Genomic DNA, 21,547 nt, shown 5'->3' with positions numbered 1-21,547 from the left:
CTGATGCCGGTTTAAAAAGAACAACTGAGACGTAACGGATGTAGAAAATTTAACTTGTCATGCTGTGGAGCTTTCAAGGTGGTCTCGTGAAATGGAAAAGGACTCGGTATGCTTGTATCTCAAGTTAAGGTTCAATGTTTGATCTGAAGTGCTTTTGAACTTACCAATGGATAGTCGAAATTATTAGTAGAATCAACTGGAAGGTCACGTACTTCTGTATTTGTGTTAGTTGCTTGATGTTCGAGATAAAAAGGATATGGTTGGTTGCCTGACTACCAGATTCGACTGATTAATTTGCTCCACATATGGGGGATAGGATGAGAGAGAGAAGGGAAAGAGAAGGAGAAATGGTGCATGGTAAGACGGGTTCTGACCACTTGTTCCACGTACTTGATAATTCCCATTTCAAAACTCATCTTTCCGAATGGATTCCGACGTCTTTAAAGATCTGTACATTGCACACTAATAAAGGTCCTCATATATACATATACATATGCATACATACATACTATATATATATATATATATATATATATATATATATATATATATATATATATATATATAATATTATATTATATTATACACACACACAAATCATCTAGCAACTGAGTTAAGCATGCTAAGTAGTGATTCAAAAGCTACACTAGGAGGGATGACAATGATCAGTCACCCATAGGCAGTGCTCCGGAAGCGCCTGACGGTGCACCGGTCCAGGATCCCCAGCAGCACCTGGTTGGTGGTGCACCTGGGGGTCTTGAACTGGCTCATGGCAGCACCATGGTCAATGTAGTACTCCAGTATCCTCCGGAACGTCCCGCTCTCCACAATTCGGAGCTCCAAGGGCCCGATCGACCCAGTTTTCCTCGAGACCACGTAGCCACGGTCTGCGAAAGCCGCATCCATTTCCCGGCTGCATGCGTTGAGGACGCTGTCCTCGGCCTCGCCTTTGACCTCCCAGAAGATCACGTAGTGGCCTGGATGCACTGCAAGGTCTGCATGGCTGGTGAAGTCGACCAGCTCGGCCCTGGTCTGTCTCAGGAGCCTGGACCCTTTCTCCACCACTATCTGCAGGTCCCTCTCGGTGTTCTTGTCGATGTTCACGGTCAATATTAGCTTCCGCCTGCAAATAAACGTTAATTTGGGTGCCCCTTTGTAAAATCCCGCTACCTCCACCACGTCTCCAAGCCTATACCTGTAGAGGCCTGAAAGGGGTCTTCTTAGCGTCAGTGTGTACCTTGTTTAAGGATGGGATGAATCTTAATTACTACCGTGAAAAAAGATGAGATATCCTGTCATTAGCTTGCAAACGTAGAAAACCCTCAGTACAAAGGAGGATGGAAGACAGTACAATCTAGCTAGATAGGGGGTCACCAATTAGGGAGTACATAAGATTCTGTGGATTGGAAGTTACCTTATATAAGTAACTAACGACAAATGAAGGTGGGCCGGCGGCAGGAACGAGTACAAATAATGCAGGAACACGGTTGCCTCACCAAATTTGTTATTGACCTATCCCAATAATACGTCATTTTTTTAATTTTGAAGGGTGAGAGACAAGTATAGCTAGCTAGATATATGGGAAGAGGAGAACCACAAAACATGCATGATGGCCTTGGTATAGATAAACAGAGTACATCCTGGTTGGTCGAATGGAAGAGGCTTGGGCGCTATCGTCACTATCTCAATTATTAATCATCTTTTTTGAGACAGGCAGGTCTCAACTCAAGGAACCATGAGTCTCAAGTCTCTAGACTGGATTTAATGTTTTCAACACCAATATCAATGCAGAGAAGTTGTTTAAGATACCAAACTTAAGAACTTGAGAATATGAAATTAACGAAAACAGTAATCTTGATATACCTAATATAAATATCTTTTTTTTTTTTTTATTTTGAGAAATCTCTCCTATTGTTATAATGACAAAATGATATATATGTTACTAAACAAAATTCGGATTCAGCAGCCCAAGCTTTTTTCTATTGTCCCTATTGATATAATAGTATGATGCAGAAGAAGGCCTATTTGATTGGGCAGTTAATACATACTGCATGTATTAACTTTATTGCGTGGAGACATAGCCTTTTGAGAGCACGAGTCACGGGATGGGAGCCGCACAAGCCTACAACGGAATCAAAAGAGATAAAACATGACATGGAAGATTCATCAAACTAGACGCAAGAACACATGCCTCACGATATCTCATTCCCAAGGTACAAAGCTCATGGTAACCTCAGAAGGACAAAAATAAAAGAAGAAAAACCATGCATGGATCGTCTACGGTGCGAGAGTGAGACACCGTAGATAGACAACGATCGATCAAACAAGGAAGTCCATGAGCATGTGCTGTGTCATACATGACATGCATTGTTTGATGGCCATCTGATGATGGCGGCTATCCAAAGATGCACACAGCATGGTGTGCGGGCCGCAGCAGAGGATTCTGGTTGGAAAAACAGATCCCACTCTCCTCTGAGCTCCGGCAGGAAACTTTGATCTCATGCATGCGCCTGGAGTACACCAATGCACTGCACACGTACTCAAAAGTCTAATATTATGTTACATTGTGAGACAGAAAGTATTAATTCTTCCTAGGCCATGGCACTCAACCTCCTCCCTTTCTAAGCCAGACATAACATGTTGGTGTTCGCAACACGGCATTCTAGAGAGCTCCTATGGACGTCCACAGTAGAGCTTCGGCTGCCATTGTACTTTTTATTTTCTTCAGATTTGGCGGGATGTGTTTATGTTAGAGCTATATGAATTGCCGTTTTTACCAAGAAAAAAAAAAAGAAAAAGAAAAAAAAGCAAGTCAGACAAGTTACTAATGTGATACTTCTCTTTTTATTGTGGGCTTGTGTGGGATAGAGAAAAGGGCGAGAGGGAGAGGGGTACCCGTGAAAGTGGTGAGGACAACCTCATACTGCTGCCCAACCTTAACTTGGGACAGCGGCAATGGCTCACGCTCCGCAAAGTCATCAGTGACCGCCGAAGTGCTGTGGTCTCGCTCCTTCCGTGTGTAGAGAGGGATAAACTCAAAATAAGAGAAAGTGGGAATCACCGTAAAAGTCACCCTCTCCGGGGCATCAGATGGTTCCAAATTCACCCCAATCCAGCTCTCAGTGGACCCATAGTCCGCACAAACCAATGCCAAGTCCCCAGCATAGTGCCTTAACTTCTTCAGGTAAGGCTGCATCGACCCTGTCATAATGGAGTAGATGTACTTGGCGTTTGGCCACAGATTAGGTATCAGGTTGCTCCAGTTCGATTCTTCGAGCTGTCTGCACTTCTTCTCGATCTTGGAAGCCAGAGAAGCATTGGGGGTGAGGCAGTCCATCACCGCCCTCCTCATCTCGGGCGAAGTGAGCTTGGTGCTGAGGGTCCCTTCCCTGAGGTCCTCGCACAGCTCCTCCCACAGCTCTTCAAAGGCGATGAAGGCCTGGACGATGCTGTAGGCGAAGGTGGAGGCAATGATCTCGACCTGGTCGCTGAAGGCGAGGCCGAGGAGGAGGTGACAGTAGGTGGATTGCTTGTAGTCTTCCCCCGCGATCACCTCGTAGGGACTGCAGGTGAAGGACTTGGTGCTCTTTTGCTTGGTCTTGAACTCCTCGCTCGCGAAGTAGTGGGTGGTTGCCGTGCCAACCGTGAGGCCTCCCTTTGTCTGGAACTGCTTGCTGCTGTAGATGAACTCCAGAATCCTTCCTCCAGCCCTTACGGGAAACACCCTGTGGAGTTCGTCCGGTGGGGAATAACAAACAAGGTTTTTCAGCGTGCTATTATAAGATGTCACAGGTTCAGGAAAAAAAACAAGCAATAGATATTCTGTTCTTTAGAAAGAAAGACAATGCTTTCTTGTTGAAGTTGCATGCCTTGATCTATAGGCAGCTCCCAATCTAAAGATTTGAAGAGTTGACTGAGAGGAGAAGCGCGTGAAGGGCACCTGCTTGGGCCTCCCATCGGTGGTTCCTGAACTGCATGCAATGTCATTTATAGCATTACCACATGCGAGACCAGAACAATATAATGGTTTGATAAACAAACATAAGAAACAACAGAGAAAAAATAGGACGAGCATTATAAACAACAGAGAAAAAATAGGACGAACATTATAAGGGAGAGTAAAACCCAAGTCATGGACAACGAAGGCAAACTTATATGGGTTGGTATTTAATTGATTGAAGAGGAGTAGGGAGCTTATATCATTGCTTTCATTCTTGTAAAGAAATTAAAAAACAAAAAACTGAGTTGACTTGAAAGAGATCCAACAGAATACTAATATACAAAAACAGAAGATGGAACATTAATAAAGACAGAGGGTGGAAGAGAGGGAAGGATGATTGGTGCAAACCTGAGGGAGAGCATGGTGATGGGCTCCTGGGTGAGGAGGGGAGATGTATCCCCATCGGCGATCCTCTGGATGTAGGGCTCGTGGTCGGCATGGGAGGCGAGAGGGACGGAGGAGCTGAAGAGGGACTCCAGCGCGGCGGGGTCCAGGTCTTGGACCCGGAGGTCGCGGCCGAGCCACTTCTGGAGGTACTCGGTGCGGTGGTTGAGCTCGATGATGCGGCGGAGCGTCTGCGTCTGGACCATCCCCGCGTTCTCGGCCAACCCTTCGAACCACGATATGATCTCCTGATCCGCTGCCGCCCCCTCGACGGTCATGGTGGGCTGGCGGTCCGGTAACTTCGGCGTTGTTATCATTGCTGCAACTATTGCACCACCACCACCACCATCCTCACCAAAGATTGGTTTGGGTGCTTGGTCACTCTCTCTCTTTCTTTCCCTTCCCTCAAACCCTACCTTCATCCTCTACTTTATCAATGTATAATATTAGGAGAAATTAGTTTCCCCAATATTATGGCCAGGTTCTGCAGAAAAGCCAAAATAGCCCAGACTTCTCTCTCCTCTCTCCCTCCCTCCCTCCAACCCAAGAAAACGACATCCCAGAAAATCTCCCTTCCCTCGCTCTCACGTTGTTTCTTTCTTGGAAGATAGAATACAGCAGCGGAAGAGCCAAAAGTCCCGTCGATGGAACCTCTGGTTGTCCAGAAAGAGAGAGAGTCTCTCCATTTTCCAGCAAGCGGGTGGAGTCTAAGGGGCTATATTTTGCGTGCGTGGTCCTTCTCTCTATCCGGACGGTACGATGGAAGGCAGACCACGAGGTGACGTTTCGTTTGCAGAGAGATATTGAGAGAGTGAGGTAGAGAAGGGAAGGGGACCAAATCGACAGACTTTTCTTGATGTCAGCTGGGCAGGATCCGCCATTTCAATTCCAATGACCTCTCTCTCTCTCTCTCTCTCTCTCTCTCTCTCTCTCTCTCTCTCGCATATTCAGCATACCTATCTTTCTTTTTTTTTCTTTCTTCCTTTTTTTTTTTCTTTCTTTTTTTTTTTTTAACGAGTTTTTCAAACAACACGTATCCGAATACATCCAAAAAAATCAAAATACACAATTTCACATAATATCAGCTCTTTCTGTCAATGTGTACCCTCTGTCAATTATATTTAGCATACCTATCTCTTTCAATATGAAAGCTCTCTCCTCTCTTTTTTCGAAGTTAGATTCGTCTATATATGATTGTTGGCTTGCACTTCATCAACTGACGAGGAATCGTTCCTTATCCTGGAGGTATCTTATATTACCGAGAGAGAGAGAGAGAGCGAGAGAGAGAGAGCGCAAGGGTGTCCTCCTCCTCGTTGGAATTTATTCATGGAAAGTTAACCGGTTTTTTTATGAGACAAAAATGAAAGAAAAGGAAAGCTTCTAATTCTTTCTCCTCGTCTCTGAAAATTCTTTCTCCTCGTCTCTGAAAATTAGTTTTAGAAAGCAATACCTGATATGTCTATTGACAAATATCTATTCCAAAACAGATATTTTTGGCCTTGAAGAATATTCTATTCTAATTCAATCTATCCTTTTCTTTCCAAAAATATCTTTTACCTTCTTTATTACTGCAAAACTAATTTCTATTTAAATAAATTTAGCTATTTCTAAAACTCAAATAATCAAAACCTTCTTTTTTTTTTTGGTGAAAACAGCAATTCATATATCAAAACCTTAACTTGAGAGAGAGAGAGAGAGCGAGCGAGCTAGACTAGTATAAATTGAATTCTAATTTCTCTTTTAAGACTGAAAATACGAAAAGGATATAATTAAAATTTCATTAATTGTCCATAGTATTCTTAAAAGCAAACGGTAGATGTTTTGGTCATTGCCATGTATGTCATACTCCAAACTTGCTACTTGGGTTGAGATTGTGATATGGCCATCACTCTCTAGGGTAAATCCCTAGAATATATGCCATATCTCCATGGGAATTTTAAAATTCAAGAACAGATTGATCACGTAATCAAACTTTTTTCAGAATAAATACTTGATCAAACATGGATACCAAACTAAGTCCTAATTCTCCAACACACATCCTGTAACCTAGTTCGTGTTACTTCTTGGCATATGAAAAAGGCAAAGGAAAGGAAGAATGAGCTAGCATCGTCGTACCTCTACACTAGAGCTGATCATGGACTGATCCTTAGGCCTAAACTCTATTAATTTTTAATCAGGCTTTGGGCCGGGCCTATTTAAAATTTGATCTTTTCTTTGCCTAAGCCCGACTAGAGTTGAAAGCGGGTCGAATTATATCTGACCGTATTCATTTTCATATTTGATTTGGATTAGATTTGGAAACTATTTTATTGGTCCGATCGAATCCGGATACGGATTTTGATAGTCAGTTTAAAAATTTTTTAAATACGAATACAGATGTGGATACACTTATTTTTTTGGGATTCGGATTCGGATCTGAATCCAGATTTGGATATCTATATAATAAAGGTAAGTGAAAAGAAAAAGTTTAAGCTAAGTTAAATTAGAAAATCAATTAAGTGATTAACTAAACCTAAACTTGAATAGATTCAGATATTAGATAATCGTTACTTAAGATAGTAACCCAAATACGGAATACCTGATTCGAATAAAATTTTTTGAATCACCCACACGCTTGAAAGGCTCAAACCTCTCGTTCATCCCTCTTTTCTCTTCGTCATCTTCAAGTAACTAGAATTTTGAAGGTTTGTGCAATTTCTAGTTTTCATCCAGTGATTGCAACCAGTGATAGCCATAAGATGCCTTGGAGGCACCATAAATTTCGTCTACTTTGGTGAGGAGCAACCTTGAGTGGTATATCTTTTATAAAATTATTAATTTCATTGTTTATAAATGCTTGTTAAAATTACATTTTTTTATTTAAATTTTTCTTTATGATCATGTCTTTATTGTTAGTTTTTATCATTGAATTTTGATCAAATTTAATTAATATCCGAAAAGGTATTCGATTTATATCCATGTTCAGATATGAAATATGGATATGTTTAATATCCAATTTATATCCATATCCATTTATAACAAATATGGATATGCTTAGTATCCTATTCGTATCCGTATACGTTTAGAAAAAAATATGGATATTAATTTTAATATCCGTTTAATATTCATATCCATATCCATATCTATTTAAAAATATGCATATACATATTGATATATCAATATCCAATCTGTATCTGATTCCTTTGTTTGCCCTAAGTCTAGCCCATGATTAGCTCTACTCTACACCTCTAGTTGGATCAAGCATGTTTATATATAATGAAAAAAATACTTAGAAAAGTGATGAATACTACTAAATTGTGAAGAAACTTAATTTAGAAACTTTTCAGAAAAAAATTTCATGACCCATAATAGATGTTTAATAATTTAAAAATTCAACTTTCAAAATATTAGTATAAAAACTAGTCTCAAATGCATCTTATGGAGATGACATTTTTATGAAATTTTTAATAAGAGGAGTTATATATTTTTTTTGCCCTCTCATAGTCTTTATTATTATGGGCACGATCAGTCTCTTGACAGGTCTTGAAAGAGACTAGCTCGTAATTATAAGATACGTGTGCTAGTGATCAATCCTGATTGGCGACACACAAAAAGAGATAAGCTTTAAACTTGACATGTGGATTAGCTTCGACTAGGTGGATCCGAGAGAAACTAGTTCCAGAACACGTGTGGTCAATAATCTGCCTCGTCAGACCAGAGCTTAAACATGACATTCGTTTCAAATCAGTTTCTCAGCCACAAAAAGAACACGAAGTTTACAAACAAGGTTTGATCGATCCGTGCTCCCTCTAGCTCTCCCGTCCGACCACCCCTACCGCCACTAGTAGTCCTGCCTCTTCCCTTAGAGCTTCCTTCACTGCTCCTACCGTTAATTGATACAACTCCCTCCTCCCCTCCACCTTCTTCATCCTTGTTTAGGCTGCTGACCTCCTTGCCTCTGTGCCATTCGTCCCCTCAACCACCAAACCATCCAATACATCCCAATCCCCTTCAGCAAAACATACTTTGTCGTCCCAAAACTGCACAGCTTCGTAATCCCTAAATACAACCCTCGACCGCCAGAAACTATATAAACATATGCAATCATAGCAACAACAGTCAGCCCTAGTCAGCCCAAGGTCCCTAGTCAGCCCTATATATAGGATGGGATCGGAGTCCGTTATCTTAATCATTGGAAGGTGCAATAACTGTGCATTAATGGTTGATTTGTGCATCAACTGCATAGTTATGGCTCCTTGCAATGTGCATACGGCGATAATTGTGTCGATCATGTATTTATGATTGACCTGGCATAATTGTTGTTGAGATCATATTTGCAGCTTCTTTAGTGATCTTTGGCATTGCTCCAGAATTGATCCGATCAGAATAACACGTTCACCTCAGACAAAACCAAGTTCACAGACTTCGGAACAACCTGAGGTTAGGATGACCAATATTCTTCCCATCAGTTTCCACTAATTCTGTGAGATCTCGGATAGGGGTGTCAATGGGGATGGATACTTGAATATTTTATCCATTCCTAAATTGAACGGGACGATTTTAAGAAAAGTCAAATGGGGATGATTTTGGTGATGGATTTAAAATTTTAAAATCATTCGATTTCAGTTTTGGTTACGATTTTGGCAATTTTTTGACCCAAAACTGAATTTGACATCGAATCTAAAACTTAACCCGTAATCGAACATACCGGATATTTAACATCCTTTATATTTAGTGTAAATCAAAATTACTAACTTCATAAGAATGGCCACTCTAGTCTCCTATCCCACTCAGTCCGAATTGTCCATAGCCACATTGCCACAAACTCTAGCATGAAGAGAGGCAGTTTTGGGTTTTTCTAGTTTCAGTTTCAATTTTGTAGTTTTTTCGATGATGGTTATGCTTTTTTATTTCAAAAACCATTCGATTTTGACTTCAATTTTGGGAGGTGGTAGTGAATTTTGGTTTTTCACTAGCTGCAGTGGATTTACCCTGCTGACATCCCTAGCCTCGGAGAAATATATCAGTGTTATAATAACAAAGTTCACGACGAGACAAACAACAAAACATTTGCTTGATTCCATAGGCAGGAAATGACACATGTGGGCGCGGCCATATATCAGGACTTAGGTTAATATGTGTTCATTGTTAGATGTGTACCCTAGAAGCCAATCTGGCTGACATATTATTAATTTCGGGGCATAATTTTATACTTGATTTTATTATTATTGAATAATAAATGGGCATCTTTTTCATTCATATTGTTTATGTATCTATGAATCATCCAAGAAATTAATAAGATGATGATACATATTCTCAAGAGTTGAGAATTTGAGCCATGTATCATTGGTGATTAATTTCTAAATGCTGCTGATCAATGGATCATCACAAGGATGGTGATCGGTCCGATGAGATCAGTGCACAGATCGCTTTCCAAGACTCGAGTCCACAGTGTGGAGACACTGAAGTGATAGTGCAGGTGCTTGTTAGAGAACAAGGGTACTGAGCGTGACCAAGACAAGAAGTCACTTGGATATTTATCCACTCGTCAGTGACTTGCTTAATGTTGCAGTAGTGTGACTGGTCCTTTGACCTGCAGTGCTTCGGCTACTCACAGTAAGATTATTGTAGTTTGACTACACATATACATGGTCTTTAATCATATGGGTCCTTGTAATATAGATTGGCTGTAGTAGGTTCACTGTAGGAGTAGGGTATGCACCTATATGGAATCTATCGACCTTGATAGATAAGGAGTGATCCTATGTGATTTATAAGACTGAGTTCGTAAGATCTTAGCCAGAGCAATACGTACAGTGGAGAAAGAGTTTTTCACTCTCGAACTCAAGTCGAATAAATCTAGACATATAACAGACGACGGGGTTTGACGAGTTATCCATGACCTCCGTTCTGTAGGGATTCAAGATAGAAGGACTATATCATACGATAACTGCACCTAGAGGTTCATCATTTCATTCTGCTGGATAGCCACTACATGCTGCTAGGTGTCACTGGTAGATGGTGAGACTCACGGGGATCAACTTGATGGTCGATGATCCCTGGTGAGTTGAGTTGGAATTGTTTCAACCCATTGAAAGAAGTTTTCAATGATATTGTGATAGAGATCGCAATATATCTCACTACCAGACAGAATAGAACCTATGGGGTCACACATATTAGAGGTATTGACCGATCCGATGGTTGAATGTGATTAGGAATCACAAATAATCAATTTGACTAATAATTAGTTAACTCGTTAAAGATTAGTGAGTTGAAGAAAAAATAATTGCAATCGGATTGCAATTTAATTTAATTAATTAGACTTGATCACGAGTCCTACTTGGAGTAGGATTCTTGGATTCTTAATTGGATTAGGATTTCAAATTAAATTAGAGTCCTACTTGGAGTAGGATTTCTAAAGTCTTAATTGGTTTAGGGCTGAAATTTGAGAAGTCCTAATTAGATTAGGAGTTCTTAAGTTCTAATTAATTTTAATCTAATTAATCCAATGACTCCTAATTGGATTAGGATTGAAGAGTTCAATAGAATCATGGTTGAATTAAATCCTAATTAGATTAGGATTTGAAAGGAAAGAAAAAGGGTGCACTCAATCCTATTTTGAATAGGATTGGAACCATGCATTGGACTCAAACCTCCCCACTTAATTTGATTAAGTCGGGGCTGATGATATGGGATAAGAGGGAGGGGCGTATGCCCCTCCCTTGGTGCTGTGCGTGGAGAAAAAAAGGAGGGGCGTACGGCCCTCCTAGCTAGCCAATTGAAGAGATAAAGATGAGTTCCTAGAAAATAGGAACTCATCCTTATCTCTTAAGGGATTAAAAGAGGAGGTGTGTGACCCCTCCTCTTCATGAGTTTTTCCTAGAGCATCACGGCAGCAAACCCCTCATCCCATTCCTCCTTTCAGCCGCAAGAGAGAAGGGAAGAAAAGAAGTGTGGCGTGGCCCTCCTTCATCCCCCTCTTTAGTTTCAACGCGAAGGAAAAAGAAAAGGCTGCGGGCTTTTGTTCTCCTTCCATTGAACCAACCTTCTTCTTCCTCCTCCCTAAGGCATTCAAGAGTTGATTCAAAGGGAGGATATCAGCCATCAAAAGACATCTCTGCAAGGAAGCTAGCACCTTGGGGAGATATGAGAGCTTCGATCGATTCATTACTTCGTGTGGATACCCATAGAGGCCGGACGCGTATGCGGCTTCCATCGAACCTCCCTCAAATCCACGAATATCAGATTTGCGGTGATCATTTACCCACACAAGATGAAGATCTGATCTTTCTAATGATATAAAATGGTTTAAAAGATTTAATCCTAATCTATCTACAAACGAAGTTTAAAATAAGTTCATACGATGAACGAGATCTTGCATGCCTTTCCGCTGCGATCTGAAAATTTTTTGAAATTTTTCTACGACATGCATGGGATCCTAACATTCATAGCTCTCCATCGAGTCTGAACATGCTTCGAGAAAAAGCGGTGGGCCTTTTTGTTGCTGGCCCATGGACGTAGATGAACTCCGCAACTGACTCGAAAGGCCTCTACCTAGTAACTGCTATGATATATAACTGGATTGCATGTTCGGAGGGCGAGTTGAGAGCAAGCGTCTCAATTGAACAAAAATCATATCGGGTGGGCACTATAAAATATCATATGGGGCAGAATTCTTATTTTGCCATATATTCTTTAACACCTATCTTAAAGAGGAAATCTAAAAGTCAAATAAGAATATGACTCCTACTAATGGAGTCCATCAATCTCGTAACTTAAAAAAAATTACACACACCAAGAAAGATCGTCCATGGAGAAAGATCGTCCACACCCTCTTTCTTCCTCGTCCAGCCTCTCCATCTATCTTCTTCCTCATCGAGTCGTCTATCTCATCCGTAGTTCTTTCTTCTCCTTCCGAGTCCATTTCTCTTCCTACAAATTTCTCTCTCTTTTCTATAATCGTAGCACCTAAGAATTCATGGATTCTAAGGAATGATATGTATATAACTCTTTATGTTAAACAAAGCTAGAAAAATGTGTATCGGTATTGATGAGTACTATGTTCTGAAAACTATATATCAATTTACTTAAAGGTCTATATTAGCTTGCAAGATGATTAATTTACTTGGTATGTATTACCTTATCATATAGTGTGCACTAGTAAAAGTATATTTTAAAAACTGTGTCAATTTACTTGAAGGTATATTTTGGATCACTGCTAAGTGTGTATCAAATAAGCTTGCAATATGTATCAAGAAGTCGACAAGTGTGTATCATAAACTGTATATCGGTACTTATGAGCATTATATTATGAAAATAATATATTAATTTATTTAGAGATGTGTATGAGCTTGCAAGATGATTAATTTGTTTGATGTGTTTTATTTTTTTTTCTTCCCTGACTAAACTCCTCGTGATACACAATTAAACCACCCGAAAGGGTGTTCTCCATGTCAAGGGCCACAAACTAGCTGACATACAGTTGCTTCTTAAGAATATCTGTGCCTCCCTGGCTCCAATCATTCCTTTTTCTATGGTTGAACACTGTTTATTTTCTCGAGCAACCCATCCTGGCTTATGTGGATATTATTCACTCATATAGTACTTGAAAGATCCACTACATCGTGGACAGTATCGCACCCAACGAAGAGAAAACAGTGCATAGAAACAATAATGTTTTCAGCTGCAGGTCTAGTCAGGAAATATAACTCGCAGATTCACCCTTTCAACGGCCAAAATCTTTCAATATGAATTATCTTTTTCCTTCTACGGATGACCAACCTCTAGGCACTGTCACTGTGAGGCAGTCTCTTTTTGTTAGGATGCACCACTATATATTGGTCCTGCACTAGTGTTCTAGACTAAACTGTGGGCTCTTTTCTTTGTGCAATAAATTACTATTTTTTGATAGGACAAGCTTGCTCAGCAAAACAACCTTCCTAGTATTAGATACAACAATACAGATTTAAGTACCTCACAGTTGCTTCAACACCCATACATGAATAAGTATTAGATACAACAAAACAGATTTAAATACCTCACAGTTGCTTCAAACACCCACGCCTGAATAAATAGAAAGGCACTGGAATCAAGGAACGCCGGGAAAGAACCATGTAAGAACAGGGGCACCCTAATTTATGCAAACTTTTGAGCCGCATAGTTGTTTGATTTCAGAAGGCTTCTTTTTGTGAGGCATTTGATTGTAGAAGGCATTGCTCTTGGATAAAAAGCTATGTTGCAGTTCAGTCCTTGAAACCAATCAGCCTCCATTTTTCACCAACAATTCTTTCTCATGGGCATTATCCGAATCTGTCCACTGCTCTCCTTCCACGATTTGCAGCCATGTGGCAGAAAATGTGGCACAGATGTTCTCTAAACATACCACCAAAGGTGCATAAATCATCATGCTAATGTTCTTGAGTAATGCCATAGGTGAGTCAAGTGCATTCGAATTGTTATATAACATCCCCGAAGTCCCGTCAAACCTGACAAAAAGGAGTTCCTTCCATTCTTTTGGCATTTTACTATGTCCATTGGTTACATTTATTTCAAGAACTCCTTTCCTTTCTATCCAATTTTTTTGTGAGGGTTTTAACTCAGACAAGTTGATTTGATCTAAGGTCAAATGCTAACTCGACTCTATCTTTTAACTTCTTAACCCTGATCCAATTCAAACTAGTCTCGCGTCGGGATTTCTCTAACTCAACCCAACCATATCCTGCCTTAGCCTAAGCTTGATTAGAGTTGGGCTAGTCAAGTTAGGTTGGATTGAGACACATTAATTGGATTAGATCAGGTTGAAAAAGAAATTTAAGATAGAAATAATGTTTGAGATGCTTTGTTAGATCAATAGTTCTTGCATTGAGGCCTCAATTGTTCACCAGTTTTAATAACATACTTATACATACTTTAACGAGGCTAAGGATATAATTATATAGGATATAAAAGTAATCTAAATGAAAGAAGATCTTGGATTTTTATACAATGTCAAAAAATCTAAATAACTTTTGGGTAACTTTTTTGGATAAGATCACGAGATATTACAAATGGTACCAAAACGGACATGGCCAATAGCCTATATATGACTAGAGGATGATGCAGCTTGGGCCCTCTGAAAGATCATGGATACTCAGGAAAGGCCAAAGAACCCAAATATACAAGTATAATTTGTGTACGTATAAACGTGAATAAGAGTACGTATAAACATGAATAAGTGTGCAGATAAAAGAACCATAAATTCTTATTGTGCTTCCATTTGCTTTATTATCATCAATATGTTGTGCATAAAAGACTATCCTATGCACTCTTTCGATAAAGATGTAACAACATAGAAGATACAATAGCATAGATATAAAAATTTCTTCAACACACACACCTGAATGTTGCCACCTACATTTTCAACAAAGGACTTGAGAAATGGGAGGCATAGCTAAAAACATGTAGGAAGATGGGCACCATAATGTAAGAAAACTTTTGGGCCTCACATAGTATAGTGATTGCTTGATTTTGGAAGGCATTGCTATTGAATTAAAAACTATTTTACGGTTCACTCCTTGAAGCCGACCTTGAAACTTCACCGATAGTTCTTTCTCAGGAGTATCATCCATAGATTGTACTTTATTCTTCTTAATTGACTTATGAGCATTAAGCACAAATGGTGGCAAAAGCATTCTCTAGGCATCCATGGCTTATAGATGGCCATGGTAACGACCTAAAGTAGCACGGTAGGTGAGTCGAATGAATTACAAGTGTTATAAAGCATCTGAAACCCCTTTAAAGTACAAAGATGGAGTTGTTTCCATTCTTTTGGTACTTCAATATTGCTATTAGTCATAGTAATTTCAACCAGCTGCTTCTTTAGCCTATCCAAGTTGTTCTGTATGTATGCAATTGATCTTCAATATTTGCCTCTAGATTCTCTTTCAAGTACAGTGGCACCATGTTCAATTTTTCGTGTTTCATCTCTTTCTGAAATGATTTTGCATCAATTTGAAACAATAATAATAAGACAAATAGACATGAAAATTATGGTGGAGTAGTATAACCTCATAGGTTTGAATGTCATTCAGTAAGCGAGTTGAGAGCATTAACAATTTGGTAGGTTTGCTATAACGGATTCTTGGAGCGTTCTGTGGATACTTTGGACTTGCAAGATAATATACAGGGAGAAGCATTGCTTGTATAGCTATAGAGATCATGCCAACTTGAAGGTATTCATCAATTGATGGTGCATGTCTTCTTCTACTCCACTCGGACTCATTCAACCACACATTGAACACGTCTCGCCACTTCATATGTAACAATATATTCGAACTTGCTCAAACTGCAGTTACTAATATGAAAGTAGTGTACACATCTATTTTGAAAAGATAGACATGAGAAACTTACGATATCTTGAAGATGTGTTTTTATATCATAACCATGTTGGTTGAAAATCTTCAATATAATATCACATACAAGGTCATCAAGGGCATCAAAAATAACTGTACTATGCCCAGATAAGCCTTCACCTTCCCACCTATTACCATCAAACTAATTAGCAATATTAAATAGTAACAATGTGCAAATTCCTCAACCTTCATATAGTAACTAACCAATACCTTTGGACTGCTTCAGTGAGGCATTGTAGTTCTTCCAATGAACCATGCTCATCAAAAAAATCATCTGCAATTGTAACCAAGATTGCACACTTTGCCACAATTTTCCTCACCTCAGAATCTAAAGGAAAGGAAATGGGAGTGGAAGCAAGGAAGTAACAGTATATTGTTTTCTCTCATCCGAGGCCCATATCTTTGAACCACCTAGTATGATGTATTGATATTATATAGTAGAGAATCAATTTAATAACAAAACAAAGAAAAAGAGAAAAAAATGTGATAGCATTCTGTCCATAAGCATGAATACTTTTCTTCTCAAAAAAAAGAAAGGAAAAAGAGCATTTATTACTTCGCTTAAAAAAGAGGAGAACTATTTAATTTGCTTTAATCTTGAGGCCTACCTCTTTAGTTCCTTGAGTTCAGTCCTGTAGACTGATTGGCAAGTCGTGAAATTTTTTTGTGGCAAGCTGGATAATGTCGTCAAGGTATATCAGCCTGCAGTTTTGCATAAAGCGTTTGATGTCACCAACCATAATGTGCACATATAATGAGTACTTAGTTGGTATGTGTGCTACCTGCAAGAGGAGGACTTTCCAATCCATAGATTGTAGCCTTTACTTCTTTCTATGTACATCCGGTGCTCTACATTATCCATTCGTGCTAACCATAGATTCTTCAACTCATGCTCAATCTGATTTAGCATACAGACATTAAAATTACCAAATTGAAATAGTAGTTGTTGAAACCACCAACGTACGATATGATGTCTAGTTGACAAATATTTACTTCAGCAATTTACATGAACTAGATTGTGGGCCAAGCACGTACTTTGACATCTTAGGATATTTAACACTTCTTGCCTTTTTCAACTCTCGATAGACCATGTAAATTTGTTAAAAAAGTAACATCACTTTCAACAACTAATAAAAAAATTTTCTTGATGTTGATGTGGCATGACAGACTCGGCATGCATGATGCACGAGGGCACTTGAGCCATGTAATGCCAAGTGATTCATTGGTGCAAGAAACTTCGGTGTGGCCAAAGGAGGACTAGTAGTGCAAGCTATCTAGCTACCTCAATTTTTGAAAAAAAAGAAGTCGTTTTAGTTACCTCTTCTTGAAGATCAGAAAGAGCTAGTCCAAAGGCTGTCTTTCAAATCTTCGCCTGGCAATCCCTTTTCCAATATTTTTTTGGAAAAAGTTTTGGCATTTTCAAGTTTCGGTTCCTCTAGAAACATCAAATGTGTGGCTCTGTAGACAACATACATGGCTCCCAAGAAGTCTTGGTAGTTCTCTTCCATGTGCAACAGTATTTGTGGGTCACGCATAAAACAGCAAAACCTCTCTATGACATAAAAAAGCAATCAACCACTTTCATTTCCATGGAAGAGCAATGATGTATATATTTATCTAGATGTTTGTGTATGCATATATATTATATAGATACATATGTAGAATCCTTACCTGGAGATATTTGATGGCTGTGCCTCCTCAGGAGTTGAAAGGCTAAAAAATCTCTGAATATTTCGAGCGGCAGATTGTGCATCTTAGACAGTTGTAGCTCCTTAGTACCCCAATTCCTACATGAGGAGTACCACTTATAGGCTCATGAATAGCCTGGCTTGAGGGGATCCGGCAGGCGGTAGCTTGAGGGGAAGGCCCTTCTTCTGGTGAGAGGGCACTGATCTTCATGGCTTGTGGGCGGTCAGTCACGGTGGTGGCTGGCAACGGTTTCCGATGGTGGAGGCGGAAACGTGCACGGTGGTGAGGGGTCACAGCAGGTCGGTGGCACCGGAGTGGTCTAAGGCAGGTGCGGGCGAAGATGGCCGGTGGCTTGTTGGTAGAGAGGGAGGAAACGCCAAGGGGTTTTTTCACTTTCTTTGGTGAAACCGGGAGGGAGGAAATGCCAAAGGGGTTTTCCCCTTTCTCCGGGGAAACCGGGAGGGAGGAACCCTTTTCTTCTGGTAAAAATCGAGGGAGAGAGGGGCCTCATGAAATCGAGAGAGAAAAAAGAAAAGAAACTAGATCGTGGCTTTGGCAGCAGAGGCAAAGCCGGCCCGCTCTGATACCAAGCTGATGGAGGACCACTGCAGGGGAAAGAGGGAAGGAGGAGGAGGAAGAGAAAGAGAGACGATAGAAGAGAAGAAGATGAAGAAGAAGGACGAGGCTAGGGTTTTTTTTATTCAATCATTCAATGCCCTAATTCATGAGGGGGGTGGCCCTTATATAGGCCTTACATCATGAGTTGACCAAGTCAATCAATTAACGACTAACTAAACTTGGATCCTTCAATTAATGGACTAAGTCAATTAATTGATTACATACCACAATCGATCCAATTACTTGACCCAATTACATGACTCAATAGCTAACTTAATTGACTTGTCTAATCAAAACAATTGAACAAATTGACTTGATTTAAGCAAAAGCAAAATGCAAAAAATAAAAAAATAAAGCAGACTCAAATAGACCCAATTTGGAGGCCATGATGTCAAACTCTGGTGCAACGTGAGTAAATGGCTGTGATGGCTCCATTATCTGAAGAAATGGTTCTGATGTCCCCATCAATCACTTGTCCCGATTCTTTTAGATGTGCCGCATCACTTAATTGTCATGCAATAGGCACGTACAACTTAAGCGGATATGGATACCCCTCACACGATTGGTGAAAAATAGAATATTTAGATAAACAAAATTCCTATCAACCCCAAAAAAATGTGTCAGAAAGCTGAAACCAAATTGAATCTAGTAAAACATTATGCCAACATTGGAGTGGCTCCATGTAATGTGAATGTAGATAGGACTGATGTTAGCTACACTACAACACTTCTTCTCTTCAAATTCCTGTTAAATTGGAAGTGTGCACCTCACATTTTACTTCTTTATGAAGCATTCAGAAGGCCAAATTTGGTCTAACAGGTTGGTGTCACTAACTCACTCTCTGTATTCGCAGCTATCCAGTCATATTATCCATTTCTTTTCTATTGGTTCACATTACAATGCCTGACCAAATATGACCAACGTTTTCATGATACAATAATAGCCAGTTGTTTTCTCTAGCTAAATGATTATTATGGTTTGCTGGAATTTTGTGGACATTAGGTTTGAGGGCGATTCTATCAAGCAGTTTTGGTTCAAGGGTCTTTCTACTTCAGAAGATGGCTCTTGTTGTGATCATTAAGAATCTAGGATGTAGATTGTTTTAGAATGGATGCGAAACAGATTCAAGAAAATCTGTTTGATAAGAATTTTAATTACAATATGAAATGATAACTAGATGGGCATATCACCATTTACCAAAAGAACGTATAAATTTGAACCTGAGATTTGAACATGCTATTACTTCATGAGTTAAACCTTTGAGAGAAGGGGAGAAAGTGTTGTAAAATTTTGTGGATATTTGTATTCAATGCTGCTCCCATTAGAAGTGCATGTGAAGAAGTTGGAACCAAATCAAGACCCCAATCCTGATGAAACTAGAACTTTTCTGATTTATCATAATATTAAATTACGACATCTTCAGATGCCAATAGAAATAGTGTTGAGAAAATGTGCCTCGAAACTCGAAACGACTGCAAATTGAATTCGGCTCAAGTTTGCTTGAAAAATTCTGTACCAACTGAATGGAGTCGACCCCTAGCATCTAGGAGTCGACTCATGTGAAGCTTGAGTCGACCCCAGGGATGAGAGGGTCGACTCGCATCTGCCACAGTGAAGAAACAGAGAGCAGTTTTTTGGGTTGCTTGCAGGAGTCGACTCCAGTCCTGCAGGAGTCGACTCTAGCCCTGCAGGAGTCGACTCCAGCCCTGCAGGAGTCGACTCTCTCAGGAAGACAGAGCGTGCCAGTTTCGGTGCTGATACTTGGAGTCGACCCGAGGATGTCCGAGTCGACTCGAACTTATCAGGAGTCGACCTCTGAAAGTGAAGAGTCGACTCCTGATCACGGGATTGATTGAAACGATGGCAAGATGGGTTTTTTGACTTAGGGTTTTTCGTAGGAAAGTTTCCTTATGTGTTGAAAACCTATAAATAGGGTTTTTTGGTGAACCCTAGGTGAGATGAGAGCGGCTGTAGTGAGTTTCTTTTGGAGTCCTATCTCTCTTGTAAGTCCTAGGTGTGCAATCTCCAACAGAAAGAGAGATCATTGTAACCCTTGCTGAATATATTGAATCTGTGCGTGTGGCCTCCGTGGACGTAACCCGTATTGGGGTGAACCACATAAAATTGTTGTCTTTGTGATGGTTTGATTTTATTCTCTACTTCTTCTTCTTCTCGATTCGTCTTTCCGCAGTTTGGATCCAGAAAGGGAATAGTACGATTGAAGGGTGAGTGCTTTCATCTCCCAATAACTGGTATCAGAGCAACGTTCCCTGTGTTCCAATGGCTGACGAAGGAAGATTGAGGATAGAGAAATTCAACGGACAGAACTTTGGTGTGTGGAAGATGCAGATGGAAGATTACTTGCTCTCAAAGGATCTGGATCTACCACTGGGCGGAGAAGAAGCGAAGCCGACAGACATGCCGTCGGAGAAGTGGGAGCGTCTTGATAAGAAGGCGCTCGCCGCTATCCGTTTGTCCTTGGCATCGGAGATCCTCGCCAATATATCCAAAGTAAAGACTGCAAAAGATTTGATGGACACACTGGCTTCCATGTATGATGAGCCAACAGGAGCGAACAAGGTATTCCTGATTCGACGATTATTCACTTTGAAGATGAGAGACAGTGGGAGTGTTCATTCACATCTGAGTGAATTCAATACCCTATGTGCCCAATTGGAATCTGTGAAGATCACGTTCACTGATGAGGTGAAGGCCTGGGCTCTTCTAGGTCAGATGCCTGAAAGTTGGGAAGGCTTTATCACGGCTGTTAGTAATTCTTCGGGAAAGACTACAGCGAGGTTTGATGAAGTGGTAGCTCTTATTCTGAGTGAAGAGGCTCGAAGGAAAACCCTGGATCCATCAGCAAGTTCATCTGGGAACGCGCTGGCTTTTGAAGAACGTGGAAGGACTTCAAAGAAGGGAGACAGAAATAGGGGTGGACGATCCAAGTCTAGAAACAAGTCTAGACCTCTTGGAAAGTGCTGGAATTGTGGGCAGAAGGGTCACTTGAGAAAAGACTGCAAAGTGTCGAAGAACAATGGTGGTTCTGACACTAAAGCAAGTGCTAATTTAGCCGAAACTGCAAGTGAAGATGATGCCCTGATACTTTCCTGTGATATTCATCCGGAGTCGTGGATAGTCGACTCAGGTGCCTCGTTCCATGCTACAGGGAACAAGGCAATCATCTCAAACTATGTTGCAGGTGATCATGGCAAGGTGTATCTTGGTGATGGAAATAGTTGCAACATCGTAGGTGTTACGGGGGAACTCAGCCACCATGCCCCACGTGACCGACACGCGCGCCCAAGAAGACTACAGCTGCCCCTTGATCCAGTAACCCGACCCCGAGTCGGATATCTTCGGCTTCGCAGCCCGACCCCGAGTCGGCTGCCCCTTGATCCAGCAATCCGACCCCGAGTCGGATATCTCCGGCTTCGCAGCCCGACCCCGAGTCGGCTGCCCCTTGGTCCAGCAATCCGACCCCGAG

The 21,547-nt window shown here is 40.5% G+C and overlaps 1 protein-coding gene and 1 pseudogene across 3 annotated transcripts; both read right to left on the bottom strand.

The window, feature by feature from the left end:
• Positions 1 to 437: 437 nt before the first annotated feature.
• On the bottom strand, positions 438 to 5,157 carry LOC103723981 (indole-3-acetic acid-amido synthetase GH3.10-like). 3 transcript variants are annotated; one of them, XM_008815089.4, is made up of 4 exons: positions 4,349 to 5,129; positions 3,870 to 3,971; positions 2,896 to 3,725; positions 438 to 1,205 (listed from the first exon to the last, which is right to left on the bottom strand). In XM_008815089.4, the coding sequence occupies exons 1-4, from the start codon at positions 4,804 to 4,806 to the stop codon at positions 670 to 672; spliced, it is 1,926 nt and encodes a 641-aa protein (XP_008813311.3). In that variant the 5' UTR covers positions 4,807 to 5,129; the 3' UTR covers positions 438 to 669. The 3 variants fall into 3 exon arrangements, with proteins under 3 accessions (XP_008813311.3, XP_038981662.1, XP_038981663.1); XM_039125735.1 differs by lacking the exon at positions 438 to 1,205 and adding an exon at positions 2,173 to 2,528 and having other exon boundaries at positions 4,349 to 5,157; XM_039125734.1 differs by lacking the exon at positions 3,870 to 3,971 and having other exon boundaries at positions 4,349 to 5,144.
• Positions 5,158 to 15,074: 9,917 nt separating this feature from the next.
• Positions 15,075 to 17,261, bottom strand: LOC120110647 (annotated as a pseudogene).
• Between the last annotated feature and the right edge of the window lie 4,286 nt (positions 17,262 to 21,547).

This window comes from Phoenix dactylifera, chromosome 4, assembly GCF_009389715.1.
Source record: "Phoenix dactylifera cultivar Barhee BC4 chromosome 4, palm_55x_up_171113_PBpolish2nd_filt_p, whole genome shotgun sequence".
NCBI classification, from domain to species: Eukaryota; Viridiplantae; Streptophyta; class Magnoliopsida; order Arecales; family Arecaceae; genus Phoenix; species Phoenix dactylifera.
This window is presented reverse-complemented; position numbering and strand designations above follow the sequence as displayed.

What these genes read in the sequence shown, in the direction of transcription:
- LOC103723981 (XM_008815089.4), bottom strand. Translation starts at nt 4,806, where the DNA reads ATGAAGGTAGGGTTTGAGGGAAGGGAAAGAAAGAGAGAGAGTGACCAA. An exon ending in ATCACCATGCTCTCCCTCAG is followed by an intron (nt 3,972 to 4,348) that starts GTTTGCACCAAT and finishes CATTGCATGCAG; the next exon opens with TTCAGGAACCACCGATGGGA. An exon ending in GGAGCTGCCTATAGATCAAG is followed by an intron (nt 3,726 to 3,869) that starts GCATGCAACTTC and finishes CGAACTCCACAG; the next exon opens with GGTGTTTCCCGTAAGGGCTG.